This window comes from Balaenoptera musculus, chromosome 17 (genome assembly GCF_009873245.2).
Source record: "Balaenoptera musculus isolate JJ_BM4_2016_0621 chromosome 17, mBalMus1.pri.v3, whole genome shotgun sequence".
In the NCBI taxonomy this organism is placed as follows: domain Eukaryota; kingdom Metazoa; phylum Chordata; class Mammalia; order Artiodactyla; family Balaenopteridae; genus Balaenoptera; species Balaenoptera musculus.
In genome coordinates, this window is record NC_045801.1 from 16,053,168 (window position 1) to 16,065,871 (window position 12,704).

The following is a 12,704-nucleotide window of genomic DNA, read 5'->3' on the forward strand; positions in this document are numbered from 1 at the left end:
CTCTTCCTCTCCCTCCTCCCCCTCCTCCTCCTCCTCCTCTCCCTCCTCCCCCTCCTCCTCCTCCCCCTCCGCCTCCTCCTCCCCCTCCTCCTTCCCCTCCTCTTCCTCCCCCCTCCTCTTCCTTCCCCCCCTTTTCCTCCCCCTCCTCCTCCCTCTCCCCTCCTCCTCCCCCTCCTCCTTCCCCTCCTCTTCCTCCCCTCCTCTTCCTCTCCCTCCTCCCCCTCCTCCTCCTCCTCTTCCTCCTCCTCCTCCCTCTCCCCCTCCTCCTCCCCCTCCTCTCCCTCCTCTTCTTCCTCCCCCTCTTCTCCCCCTCCTCCTCCTCCACTCCCCCTCCTCCTCTTCCTTCTCCTTCTTCTTCCTTTCATTCTCTCTCTCTCTCCCACCCACCCCCCTCTCCTGGAGCAACATATTTTGCCTCCTTTCTCTAGCACAAGCCTCCCTGAAGGGAGAAAATGGAAAAATAAAACAGAAAAGCAAATCTGAACTATAAAAAACTAACTGAAGAATAGTCAGCAGGGGTCTCGTGAGAAGCAGGTATGACCCACAAGACTACTGCCCTTGCCACTTTAAAACAGAAGCGCCTGTGATAAGGAGGATCAATAAAGGTTTGGTCTTTCCCAAGTCTAGAAACTCTGGGATGCTCCACAAATATTTAAAACAACTTTCATCACAGACACCATCACCTTGGAGCCTGGAGGAGGAACTCTCAGCCCTCTGCAACGATCCTGCCAGCAGACAGTAGGAAATAGAGACCCACTAAACAACACCCTTGGGCCCATGTTCTGGCTTCCCTGTGACCATCTGCCACCTTCAACTTGCCCAGGACTATCTTCAGTGACTTTCCCCAGGTCACGGCAACCTGTTTACAGACATCTAGAATTCCCAGGCACTTTTAGGACAAGGGACTCGGGATGTGTCCAAGTGGGCAGCAAAGTCTTCTCTAAGAGAAGCCGTTCCTCCAGATCTATTTCTGCCGATGTAAACACTTGCCAAAGAAACAAGGCATGTGGGCATGCGCCGGCACTGCAGGCCCTCGGGTTGCTGCAAAAGGCAACTGGAAAGTCACATGTCATAACAGTGGAAAGTACATATGCAACTATTCTTAGCCCTGGAATGTATACACTGTCTCCCTGCCCAGCAGTTCTTTCACAAAGGTCTAGAAAACTGTGAAAGTACCTTCAGCATAAACAAGTCCAGAATTCTCCCAGGACAAATTATTTGCCAACTGAAGGAAAGGCCTGGGTTTATGGTTTCATTTGGAGCGAGAGGTGGAAACTCTCCGGAGGGACCAGCCGGAGCAGGTATCGGTGGATGTCACTGCAGCAAAACAAGGTAAATAGCTCGAATGTTTAATTCTTCTGCAGGTAGACGGACAGCCAGATGTCATCCAATAAACCTGTCCAGGGTATTGTTTGGTCTCTGCTTTCTATTTATCTCATTTTAAAAACAAACCCCACAAGACTCTGTGAAGTCATGCTTTAAAAAAGAAAAAAAAAATCTCAAAGGTCCACTTTCATCCCTCATTTCTGTCTTGTTACAGAGGCCACACCCCCAGAATGACATGGGGAATGACTAACACCCAGAAAGATGTTTAGATGAGTTTACTAAATAACAGACATGCTGAGAATCTGGAGAAAGGTTCACAGACTTCTGCTGGTCAAATGCACAGACTGTCATCTTGCTTCAGGTTAACATTTCAGACCATGTGACCATTTGCCGCCTTCAACTTGCCCAACTTATCCAACCACCTTCTCTTTTTTCTTGTTTTTCTTTTGTTTTGTTTTGTTTTTCTCAGATTGTCCGCAGATGCTATTTGCCTGTTACCTTTTAGAGTAATCGTAACCAAAAAAAAGAGGTGTCAGCTGTGAGGCCCACGCCACAGGTGGTCTCCCTTTCTGATCTTCCCTGAGCCATATTCTTGGCAATACCCACAGGCGTCTTGGTGAATGGACATAGGTGCTCTAAGTCTTGGAGCCGCCGCAGCTAAACCCTCCAGCACGTGCTCCCTCTTGGGACTTCTCCCCGTCTTTGTAGGATGGACGAGGAATCGCCAGATGGGCTGCTCTTCAAAGACCATGACTTCTCCTCTGACTTGTTGAGGCAGCTCAATGGCTTGAGGCAAAGCAGGATCCTGACTGATGTGAGCATCTGCGCTGGGGCCTGGGAGGTCCCCTGCCACCGCAACGTGCTGGCCTCCAGCAGCCCCTACTTCAGGGCCATGTTCTGCAGCAACTTCCGGGAGAGCAGCGAGCCCAAAGTCCAGCTGAAAGGCCTCGACTCTGCAACTCTGGAGCGGATCATCCTGTATGCGTACACGGGCGAGGCGCACATCACAGCGGAAACCGTCCTGCCCTTGTTGGAGGCCGCCTCCCTGCTGCAGTACCCCAGGCTGCTTGAGGCCTGCTCCTCCTTCCTACAGAGCCAGCTGGCCCCCAGCAACTGCCTGGCCGTGACCAGACTCTCTGAAATCTTCAGCTGTGAGACCCTCAGGAAGAAAGCCAGGGAGGTGGCCCTGACGTACTTCCCAGAGGTGGCCGCATCAGCTGATCTGAAGGAGCTCCGTGCCTTGGAACTGAGGGACTACCTGGGAGATGACGGGCTCTGTGCGGAAGAGGAGAAGGTGTTCGAGGCCCTCATGGTTTGGATCAAGCATGACCTCCAGACCCGGAAGCAATACATGCAAGAACTGTTCAAGCAGGTCAGGCTGCAGTATGTCCACCCAGCCTTCTTCTACCACTTCATCGCCAACGACGCCCTCCTGCAGTCCTCGCCCCCCTGCCAGACCATCTTGGAGACAGCCAAGAGGCAGATGTTTTCTTTGTACAGCACCACCAGTGCCCCGGACCTCCAGCCTCTGTGGCATGTCCCCCCAAGAAACTCTTACCAAGACTTCCTCATCCTCTTGGGTGGAAGGAAGGACAACCAGCAGACCACCAGGGACGTCCTGCTGTACGACGGACAGACCGGCCAATGGCAGAGCCTTGCCAAACTCCCGGCCCGGCTGTATAAAGCCTCGGCTGTCACCTTGCACCGCAGCGTCTACCTGCTGGGAGGCATGGCGGTGGGCACGGGGAACAGTGTGCCCAGTCCCAAGGTCTACATCTTCTCCCTGAAGTTCAATCAGTGGAGGCTGGGGCAGCCCATGCTGGCAGCCCGCTACTCCCACAGAAGCACCGCCCACAAGAACTTCATCTTCTCCATCGGGGGGATTGGAGAAGGACACGAGGTCATGGGCTCCATGGAGAGATATGACAGCATCTGCAACGTCTGGGAGAGGATGGCCAGCATGCCACTGGGGGTCCTCCACCCTGCAGTCGCTGTGAAAGACCAAAGACTCTACCTTTTTGGGGGAGAGGACATCATGCAGAACCCTGTGCGCCTTATCCAGGTAAATGGTCCCTCCCACCATGGCTACACATACACACACACGCACACACACACATATATACATACACAAATACATGCATATACACATACACACATATACACATACATATACACACATGTACATGTACACTGCATACACAAGCACATACATATATATACATACATACATACACATACACACACATACATATAATACATACATATATGCTTGTCAGTTGCAGGGGAAGGAAAAAGGAGAGAGGGAGAGAAGGAAGGAAGGAAGAAAGTTAGTTTAATTTCAGCCAGATTTTATCCATTTATGAATTCTTTTTGTGTAAGATTAATACATACAGAGGTACATCAAGTACATCTAAAGGTTCTACCTAGAACACATCGAATGCCAGATAGTGAAGTCCTATAGGAATATCGCAGATGCTTCTAACCAAAATCAGTAAGGCTTTAAAAGAAGACTCCCAAGCACTGGTCCATAGTCTGTTACCAAATCCCCTGGAACCTGACCTCAGATCTGCTGAATCAAAACCTCTATGTATGGGGTTTTGACATTTACTGTTTACAAGCGTTTACAGGGGATTCTAAGGCACAGTCATGTTGTGGAACCCCTGCCTTAAATGACAGGTGGATGCTAATGTCACTGACAAGCTCTCTGAGAAGTGTGATTAATAAAGATCAAAATGTCAGAATATTGGGTGTTTTCCACCTTGACACAAGTTCTAATCTCTGCAGTTCACCTAGATATGAAAAACTTCAAGCCTCTACGTGATATATAAAGATAATCAAGGAGGCCCCTGAGATCTGCTCTGTTCATTTAGAGGAGTTATATTGGGTGCTAACCACAGAGAAGGCCCTGGGGACATGGACATGAGCAGTAAATCCCACTTACCCTCCAGGAGCTTACGAGACAACTGCAATTCAGATGCTGAATAGAGGGGTGCTCTAAGAGCATAAGGGGTGCCCTAAACCAGTCTTGAGGGAATCGGGGAGGGTGTGAGGGTTCAGGGAACTTCGGAGGGAACTCTGTGAGGTTGGTTTAAGCTGACTTGAGCAGAGAGGCAGAGGAAGAGAGAAGGCAGGTGAGAATGAACAGTGAAAGAGGAGGAGGACGTACAGGGCGGACAGAGGGCTCTGACGTGGACAGAGGTGGGCGGGCAGCTTCCCTGAGCAGGTGAGCCTGCGTCTGGAGCAGGAGTCACACTCATCTGCTGAGGGAGGGGTGGCGTTCCCTGGTAAGGGAACAGCTGGCACGAAGGCCCTGAAGCAGAAAGGGGCGCGGCCCTTCACCTGGAGGAGCCGAAAGCATGACCAGGTCGCAGCAAGTCTGTGCACCAAGGCGGAGCTGGGGATGGTCAGTCCCCCCATAATCTCTCTCAGTCCCCTTCCCAAGCCACGCAAGCAACCCCCTCCACCAGACTGCTGCCCCTGAGACCCTCGTACAGAAATTCCAGAACATTCCTGGGGGGATGAGTGTGGAGATGAGGCTGATCTGGCAGGGCTTTCCAGGCCTTGTCAAGGAATTGGGGTTCAAGCCTAAGAGTAGCAGGGTAGGTGAAGTAGTCAAATTTGCATTTTTAGAATTTCCTTCTGGACACTTTGTGGAGAAGGCACTGGAAGAGGCCTGAGTGGACAAAGGAAGGAGAGTTGGGAGATTCTTCTAGAAGTCCAGGCAAGGGATGATGGTGGCTCAGACTAAGTTGGTGCCAGTGGAAACAGAGAAAAGTGATAATTTCAATGCAATCCTTTTCTTGTTTTTCTCTTTCCTTCACTTCTCCAGCCCATATTGTCAACTCTTCCCTGACCATCTAGGCAGATTCTAAGTCTGTTCCAAATCCCACTCATTTACTTGAGCCAAGGGAGACATGTTCTGTTCCCCCTCCAAGCTCTGGCCACACAACACAGGTATAATAAAGAGCTTCTGTGTAAAGCTAGAGCCCCTCCTACATTTTTTTAAAACTATTTTTCAAAATAAAGTCAACAACTATGTTGATGATTTCACATTACAAAATTGTTACCTATTCCTAAGAATAAATACAAAGCTCACAAAAGCTTTTAAGCTACCTCATCAAGAAATGCTTAGGACAATTAAACAAGCTTAAACAGCCAAAAACCAAAAACCAAAACACTAACATGTGAGTGATTCTTTTACACTGCAGTCATGAGAAGGGGAAAATGGGGAAAGTATTAATTTGGAAGCTCTTCTTATCTACTTAGCATTAGCTTTGTAATGGAAATTATACTCATTCAGATATCGTTTAAGATGAATGCTTGGGGTTACTTGATGGGGTAGGTTGGATTTTCAAGTATAGGTTCAAAGATTTCTTCATGGGATGGTTTATCTGCACGCAAGCATTCTTTTTAAGGACTAGACTGCCATGGCGTTACTGTGCAAATTGTGTGTGTACTGTACCTTTCTCCCTGGCCTTCTTTCTACCCCTATTGCTGGATGGCGTTAAGCAAATCCTTTACCATAACAAAGTATCACTTCCTCCATGGGTCAAAGATCATCCTTTGTTGTCCTTGCCTCATCCTCTCTGGCGGTATGGTGAGGATTGTAAACAAATGTTTAATCTATTTTTGAAACCATCCCCAAAGCTAATAGAGAACAGAAAGCCAGGAGCCAATTACTCAAGTAAAATGCAACCAGTGTTTGCTTCTCCTCCAAGGATCTCATGTTTCCCAAGAGTGTTCACTACATATTTGCAGATGAAACCATGAGGCTTGACAGCCATTGTGGTTGCCCCTGTCTCTAGCTGTGGCCTCCTCTATGCTTCACCAACTTTAAGGACTGACAGAGACTTCAAGAGGGCTTCAGTCTTGAAAGTCTCCATCAAGAAAGCCACACTGAAGAAAAGGGAACCGTCCTACACTGTTGGTGGGAATGTAAACTGGTGCAGCCACTATGGAGAACAGTATGGAGGTTCCTTAAAAAACTTAAAATAGAGTTACCAAATGATCCAGCAATCCCACTCCTGGGCATATATCTGAAGAAAACCATAATTCAGAAAGATACATGACCCCAGTGCTCATTGCAGCACTACTTAACACTAGCCAAGACATGGAAGCAACCTAAATGTCCATCAATAGATGAATGAATAAAGAAGATGTGGTATATATATACAATGGAATATTATTCAGCCATAAAAAAGAATAAACTAATGTCATTCACACAACATGGATGGACATAGAGATTATCATACTAAGTGAAGTAAACCAGACAGAGAAAGACAAATATCCTATGACATTGCTTATCTGTGGAATCTAAAAAAAAAAACCAAAAAAAAAGATACAAATGAACTGACTTACAAAACAAAAACAGACCCACAGATATAGAAAACAAACTTATAGTTATCAAAGGGGAAAGCTGGGGTGGCAGGGGGATAAATGAGGAGATTGGGATTAACATATACACACATATATAAAATAGGTAACTAACCAGGACCTACTGTATAGCACAGGGAACTATACTCAATATTTTGTAATAATCTATAAGGGAAAAGAATCTGAATTCAGTTTTATATATATATATATATATATATATATATATATATATAAAACTGTATCACTGTGCTGTTCACCTGAAACTAACACAACATTGTAAATCAACTATACTTCGATTTTAAAAATCTATAAAAGGGACTTCCCTGGCGGTCCAGTGGTTAAGACTCCATGCTTCCACTGCAGGGGACACGGTTTTGATCCCTGGTCAGGGAATTAAGATCCCACATGCTGCGGGGCACAGCCAAAAATACAAACCATCACCAAATATCTTTAAACACTACTAATACTGAAATAAAAGCAAATTAAAATAGTAAATGCTTTTTTTTTAATCTATTAAAAAAAAAAAGAAAGAAAAGCCACATCTCCATGGCCCCAAGCAGAGCCATGAGTGTGGTGGATAAAGGCATGGATTCTGGGTTCAATCAGACCAGCTCTTCTACTACTCTAGCTGTGTGACCTTGAGCATGTCGTTTCACCTCTCTCAGCCTCAATGGTCTAATCTGGAAAATAGAGGGAAGTAATGGTATCTACATCATAGGATGGTTGTGAAGATCCAATTTGGTAAAATGATAAAATATAAGGCCTTAAATATGGCGGCAAAAATATTTTGTACAGAAAGAATTTCCAGTCAAGAATATTGGAATATTTTGTTCCTTCGTTTCTTATATGAAGTCCATCCTATATCTCTTGTGCTAAATTCTGCCAGTAATGAACTAATTGGCATTTGACATTTAAACTTTAAACTGAGGGATCTAACAGGAGCACGTGTTCTGGGAATCATGATTTGCTACTCTATTTCAGACCAAGGCCAAGGAATCCTGCCTCCACCTCTTTGCTCTTTCTTCCTTTTCTCATGCTTACTTTTTTCTAGGATTCTAATGACTTTAAGGCATGACCTGCTGTTCAAAAGCCTTCCTCCTTTAACCCCAAATTTATTCTTGGCCCTAAGAGCCTCTCGGATACACTGGAACATTTAGAAATTTAAACATGAGCCAGAAATAAAAATGATTGAAAAATCACTGGTTTTACGCATGTCCAAGTTGCTCCATTTCTCACTGAAAGGAAAGAAATGTCCCAAGCAAGGTAAGCAAACACATACTACAAACACTTAACCCTCGGTCCATTCCATAGACACACAGCCACTGAGCTCACAGGGCCACATAAAGACCAATTTCTGGGAACATTCTTCTTTCTGTTATTTAATTACATTTTGTTTACTGACAGTAAGATAACTACATTTTAAGAACTGGGAAAAAAAGTGAAAAGAAAGAGAAATCACCGCTCTTTCACCCTCTTAATTACTATTTCTATCTTTTAAAAACGTTATCACTTTAAAATGCAGTGCCGTGATTATATTTCTCTGTCAGGTTTATCACATTTCCAGAAACACGTGGTTCAAAATGGAGACGAGAATGATCAAGAATGTATGTGCGCCTGCCGTGGTACTTGGGGAGCGGATTGTCATCGTGGGAGGTGAGTTTTAACAGAAGATCGAGAGGCTGGACACGAACTTGGCAACTCCCATGGGAAAACGGTCACTGATGTTTTTCTACTAGACAGTATTTATTTATTTATTTATTTATTTATTTATGGCTGCATTGGGTCTTCGTTGCTGCGTGTGGGTTTTCTCTAGTTGTGGCGAGTGGGGGCTGCTCTTCGTTGCGGTGCACGGGCTTCTCATTGCGGTGGCTTCTCTTGTTGTGGAGCACGGGCTCTAGGCACACGGGCTTCAGTAGTTGTGGCTCGCGGGCTCTGGAGCGCAGGCTCAATAGTTGTGGCGCACGGGCTTAGCTGCTCCGTGGCATGTGGGATCTTCTTGGACCAGGGATCGAACCCATGTCCCCTGCATTGGCAGGTGGATTCTTAACCACTGCACCACCAGGGATGTCCCAAGACAGTCTTTTTAAAAGCGCATAACTGAACCACTTTGCTCTACACCTGAAACTAACACAACATTGTAAATCAACAATTCCCCAATATAAAATAAAAAATAAATTAAAAAAAAATAATAAAAGTACACCCATCCAACTAGGGGAGTGTGGATGACTTGACAAAGCTCTTTTCTCATCCAGAAGTTTCTCCCTGTCAAACAAGGAATGAAATAATGAACCTATTTCACAGAGTTGTGATCATAAAATGTGCTCATCTATCTAAACCACTTAGCACTATCCCAGACCTGGGGCAAATACTCAAAAAAACATTTACTGTTGTAAATAAGATTAGCTGCTAAGGGATAATTTCTCTGTAATTGTAGTATAATACTATGGTTAAGAGGGCTGGTTTGGGGGTCAGATAGACCTGGGTTCAAATCCTGACTCTGTCACTAACTGGCTGTACACTCTTAGGCAAGTTATTCATCTCTTTGTGCCTCTGTGTGCTGATCTGTAAAATGGGGATCAGAAGAGTACCCACCAGATAGGGCTGTCGTGGGGACCCTCTTCTGAGTTCCCAAAGGCTCCGTCTTGGGATTGTTAAAGCTCTTGGATGAGCATATGAGAAAGATGAAAAAGCTAACGAGGCTGAGAAGGCCACTGGAATCTCTGCTCTCAATCTAAGAACGAATGACATAAGTGTTGCCCTCACTTCGAGTTAAGATGCAGAGACTGAAGTCAGATGGATCTGGGTCCAAATCCCAGCTCTGCCACACACAAGACCTTGGGCAGGTTACGGAAACATTCCACGCTTTAGCTCAGAGGCCAGCCTCAGGGTTAGGCGATGACAGAGATCAGACAGGTCCCCGGACTGCTGACCTCCAGTCCCAAATAAGCATCACTGACCTTGTCGATATGCCATTTGGTTTTCAGGTTACACAAGGAGGATCCTTTCTTATGACCCTCAGTCCAACAAATTTGTCAAATGCGCAGACATGAAAGACCGGAGGATGCACCACGGGGCCACGGTGATGGGGAACAAGCTCTACGTGACGGGTGGGCGGCATCTGACCACAGACTGTAGCATCGAGGACTCGGCCTCCTTCGACTGCTACGACCCTGAGACCGACACCTGGACGTCCCAGGGGCAGCTGCCTCATAAGCTCTTTGACCATGCCTGCCTCACTCTCCGGTGCATCCCTCACCCCTCCACCATCCCCTGAGGCCCACGAGAAACTGAGAAGTCATCTGTCCTAGTCAAGATGCTCTTGTTGCAAGAGACAGAACCCAACTCCAAAAAGCTTAACCCTGGAAGGGTGCAGGGAGAGCCCACAGAACGGAAAGTTCCAGAGCCTGGAGGCCTGGGACCAAGCATACTGTTGACAGAACACTGTCTCTCTGTCTCTGTCTCTATCTCTGTCTCTGCCTCTCTATCTTTTATCTCTCCCTTTCCCTTTCTCCCTCCCTCCTTCTCTACCTCATCTCTGTTAGGCTCTACTCTACAAATAAGCTTCTTTATCCACACAGTGTGAGAACAATGGCAACTGATAAATCCAGACCCACACTCTCTAGCTTGGCATCTTTGGGAAAGAACTTTACCATTATCCATATAATAACTGCCTCCCAAAACGATGCTGATTGGCCCTTTTTGAACTCCATGCCTCCCTCCTGAGCCAATCACTGTTTCCAGATTGTGCTACTAGAGTTGGCTTGTCCTGGGTCATGTCTCTACGGGCAGAGGTGGGGTTAATGGTTGTCATTGACAACCTATCTGAACTGCGTATAATGGGATAGAAATGGTTCCCCAAAGCAAGAAATAAATGCTAAGCTGATTAAAAACCACATCTTCCCAGAACATCACAGAAATTCAGAATGAGAGGGCAAAGACACCCAAGAGGGTTTCTGGAAGCACTTGGTCCAGGTGGCAGCAAGAGCAATTGCCATGACTGTGTTTCTCTGCATTCTAGGATGTAGTGCATTGGAATTCCAGAAGAGTATGTGAAACTCAGTATCCAGTGTTTGCAAAATTATCTGCACCAGCAGAATAAAGTGTGTTTCTGGTGCCAAATGATGTTTTCCTCTAGCCTCTGTGGAGCAGTAAACCTACAGAATTAAGCAAGATTTTCAATTTGGTAAATGTTATGAGAATTGCTGTTCTGAGGAAAGCCAACAAATTCCTTCAGAGATTACAGCAATTACGGCCCTTCCAATGCCAGGGCTGACTTTCCCTACGGCCCTCTTTGTCTCAAAGAGCCTCCCACACTGGCTCAGTCCCAAACTCGGGAATTAACTGAAGCTGCTAGCACATTACAATCACCTAGGAAGATGTTTGAAAATGGGGCCACGCCCCATTCGGGATGCACAGACAGGGATTCTCAGAGGTGGGACCAGAGCTCTGTGTTTTTGAAAAGCATCCCAGATCATTGCAATGTACGTGCAGTGAGGTCGAGAACCGCCCCCCGCTCAGCTGCGGGCACAGAAGACCTTCACCTGCTGGTCCCATCCCCATCCTGGCCTGGCCCCCCCCCCCCAGCCCAGCAAGGGAGGCGAAGTCCTCTCCCCACCTGGGATGAGTGTTGCCGCCCTGAGCCTGGCACCACGGTGCCCCCAAGCTGACGCCTTCCTCCCCGTCCAGCTCTCCACGTCCACGTTCTGGACTTTTCCTTTCTTCCTAGTTTGTATTTTTCGCGCTCTTTCTCCTGCTGGGGTCTGAAGCTCTGCCCTGCTCCCCAAACCACTTGGTTGTGGTCCAGACACCCTCCCCAGATGATCATCCTGGACGCTGTCGCCTGAGCTGTTGGCTGGCCTGATTTCAGCCTCTTCTCTTTGAACCTCTTTGTTCAGGCTCTCGATCCCCCGCTCCCTGAAACTGTACTTGTGAAAGTGACCAGTGACTCCGACAGTGCCTACACGGCAGCCCATTTTCACTTCTTGTCGGACTTGACCAGTCGGCAGCATATGACCCACTGACCCTCTCTCCATCCTGAAATACCTTCCTCTCGGCCTCTGGGACACCACCTTGCTCCTGCTTCTCTTTCTTCTCCCTGCAGTTCACTCTCGTCTCCTTGTTTCCCTGGCAAATACGTGGTGGCTGACTCACCCCCGTGCTCAGCCCTGAGAACGTTTTTGTATCTACTCTCACTCCCGGGGTGCATGAGCTCTCCCAGCGCATGGCTTTCCACACTGTCCCAACGCTGCTGACTCCGGACTCCACTGCTTGCCCTACGTCTCCACATCAGTGTTAAGTAGACACCTCAAACTAAACATGTTCAAGGTCACTCTTTCCTCTCCAAGACAACTCCTCCCATAGGCTCCTCCACTCTGGGACAGAACAATACCTTCTCCCAGTTTCTCAGGCCCGAAGCCTCAGACACTACTCTTGGCTCTTTCTCTCACACTTCACTCCGTTTGTTCCAAGAATATGCAGAGACCGACCGCGTCTCACCACCCATAGCTCTGTCTCTGGTCCCAGCTGCCATCTTGACTCAGTTGGACCATCACCATCATTTCTTCACTGGTCTCTCCGCTGCCACCTTTGCCCCTGAACCTCTTCTCAACACGGCAGCCTGTGTGATCTTTCACACATATAAAAAGTAAGTCAGAATAGGTCATTCCCCTGTTCCCTCCAAAGCCTTCCCAGCTGTCTCAGACCACCTGCTGGGAACTGCAAGCTTGCTCACCCACCGGCCCTGCCACCTCTCTGTTCTCGGCTCCTGGCCTCATCTCCCACCATGTACCCCTCTCCCTCAGCGTTAGCCTCCAGCTCACACATTCCCAGCAAGTCTCCACTTTCTGTTTCCACCCTTGCTGTGCCCTCCACCTGAAAACGCTGGCCCCAGTTCATAACCACGTGGTTCGCTCCCTAACGTCCCGCTCAGAGATGGCTTCCCTGACGGCCCTCATCTGATCCATCAACAGGTCCTGTCTGCGACACCCCTGAAATAGACCACAAAT

General features: G+C 47.5%; 1 protein-coding gene across 2 annotated transcripts; it reads left to right on the top strand.

Moving 5' to 3' along the window:
* Nucleotides 1-1,140: 1,140 nt before the first annotated feature.
* Nucleotides 1,141-10,818, top strand: KLHL38 (kelch like family member 38). Of its 2 annotated transcripts, XM_036829810.1 has the most exons (4): nucleotides 1,141-1,332; nucleotides 1,796-3,388; nucleotides 8,247-8,352; nucleotides 9,684-10,818. In XM_036829810.1, the coding sequence occupies exons 2-4, from the start codon at nucleotides 2,036-2,038 to the stop codon at nucleotides 9,971-9,973; spliced, it is 1,749 nt and encodes a 582-aa protein (XP_036685705.1). In that variant the 5' UTR covers nucleotides 1,141-1,332; nucleotides 1,796-2,035; the 3' UTR covers nucleotides 9,974-10,818. The 2 variants fall into 2 exon arrangements, with proteins under 2 accessions (XP_036685705.1, XP_036685706.1); XM_036829811.1 differs by lacking the exon at nucleotides 1,141-1,332 and having other exon boundaries at nucleotides 1,626-3,388.
* Nucleotides 10,819-12,704: the final 1,886 nt, after the last annotated feature.

Coding starts and splice junctions, on each gene's coding strand:
- KLHL38 (XM_036829810.1), top strand. CDS start 2,036: ATGGACGAGGAATCGCCAGATGGGCTGCTCTTCAAAGACCATGACTTC. Junction 3,389..8,246: donor ACCCTGTGCGCCTTATCCAG/GTAAATGGTCCC, acceptor TTTCTCTGTCAG/GTTTATCACATTTCCAGAAA. Junction 8,353..9,683: donor GCGGATTGTCATCGTGGGAG/GTGAGTTTTAAC, acceptor TTTGGTTTTCAG/GTTACACAAGGAGGATCCTT.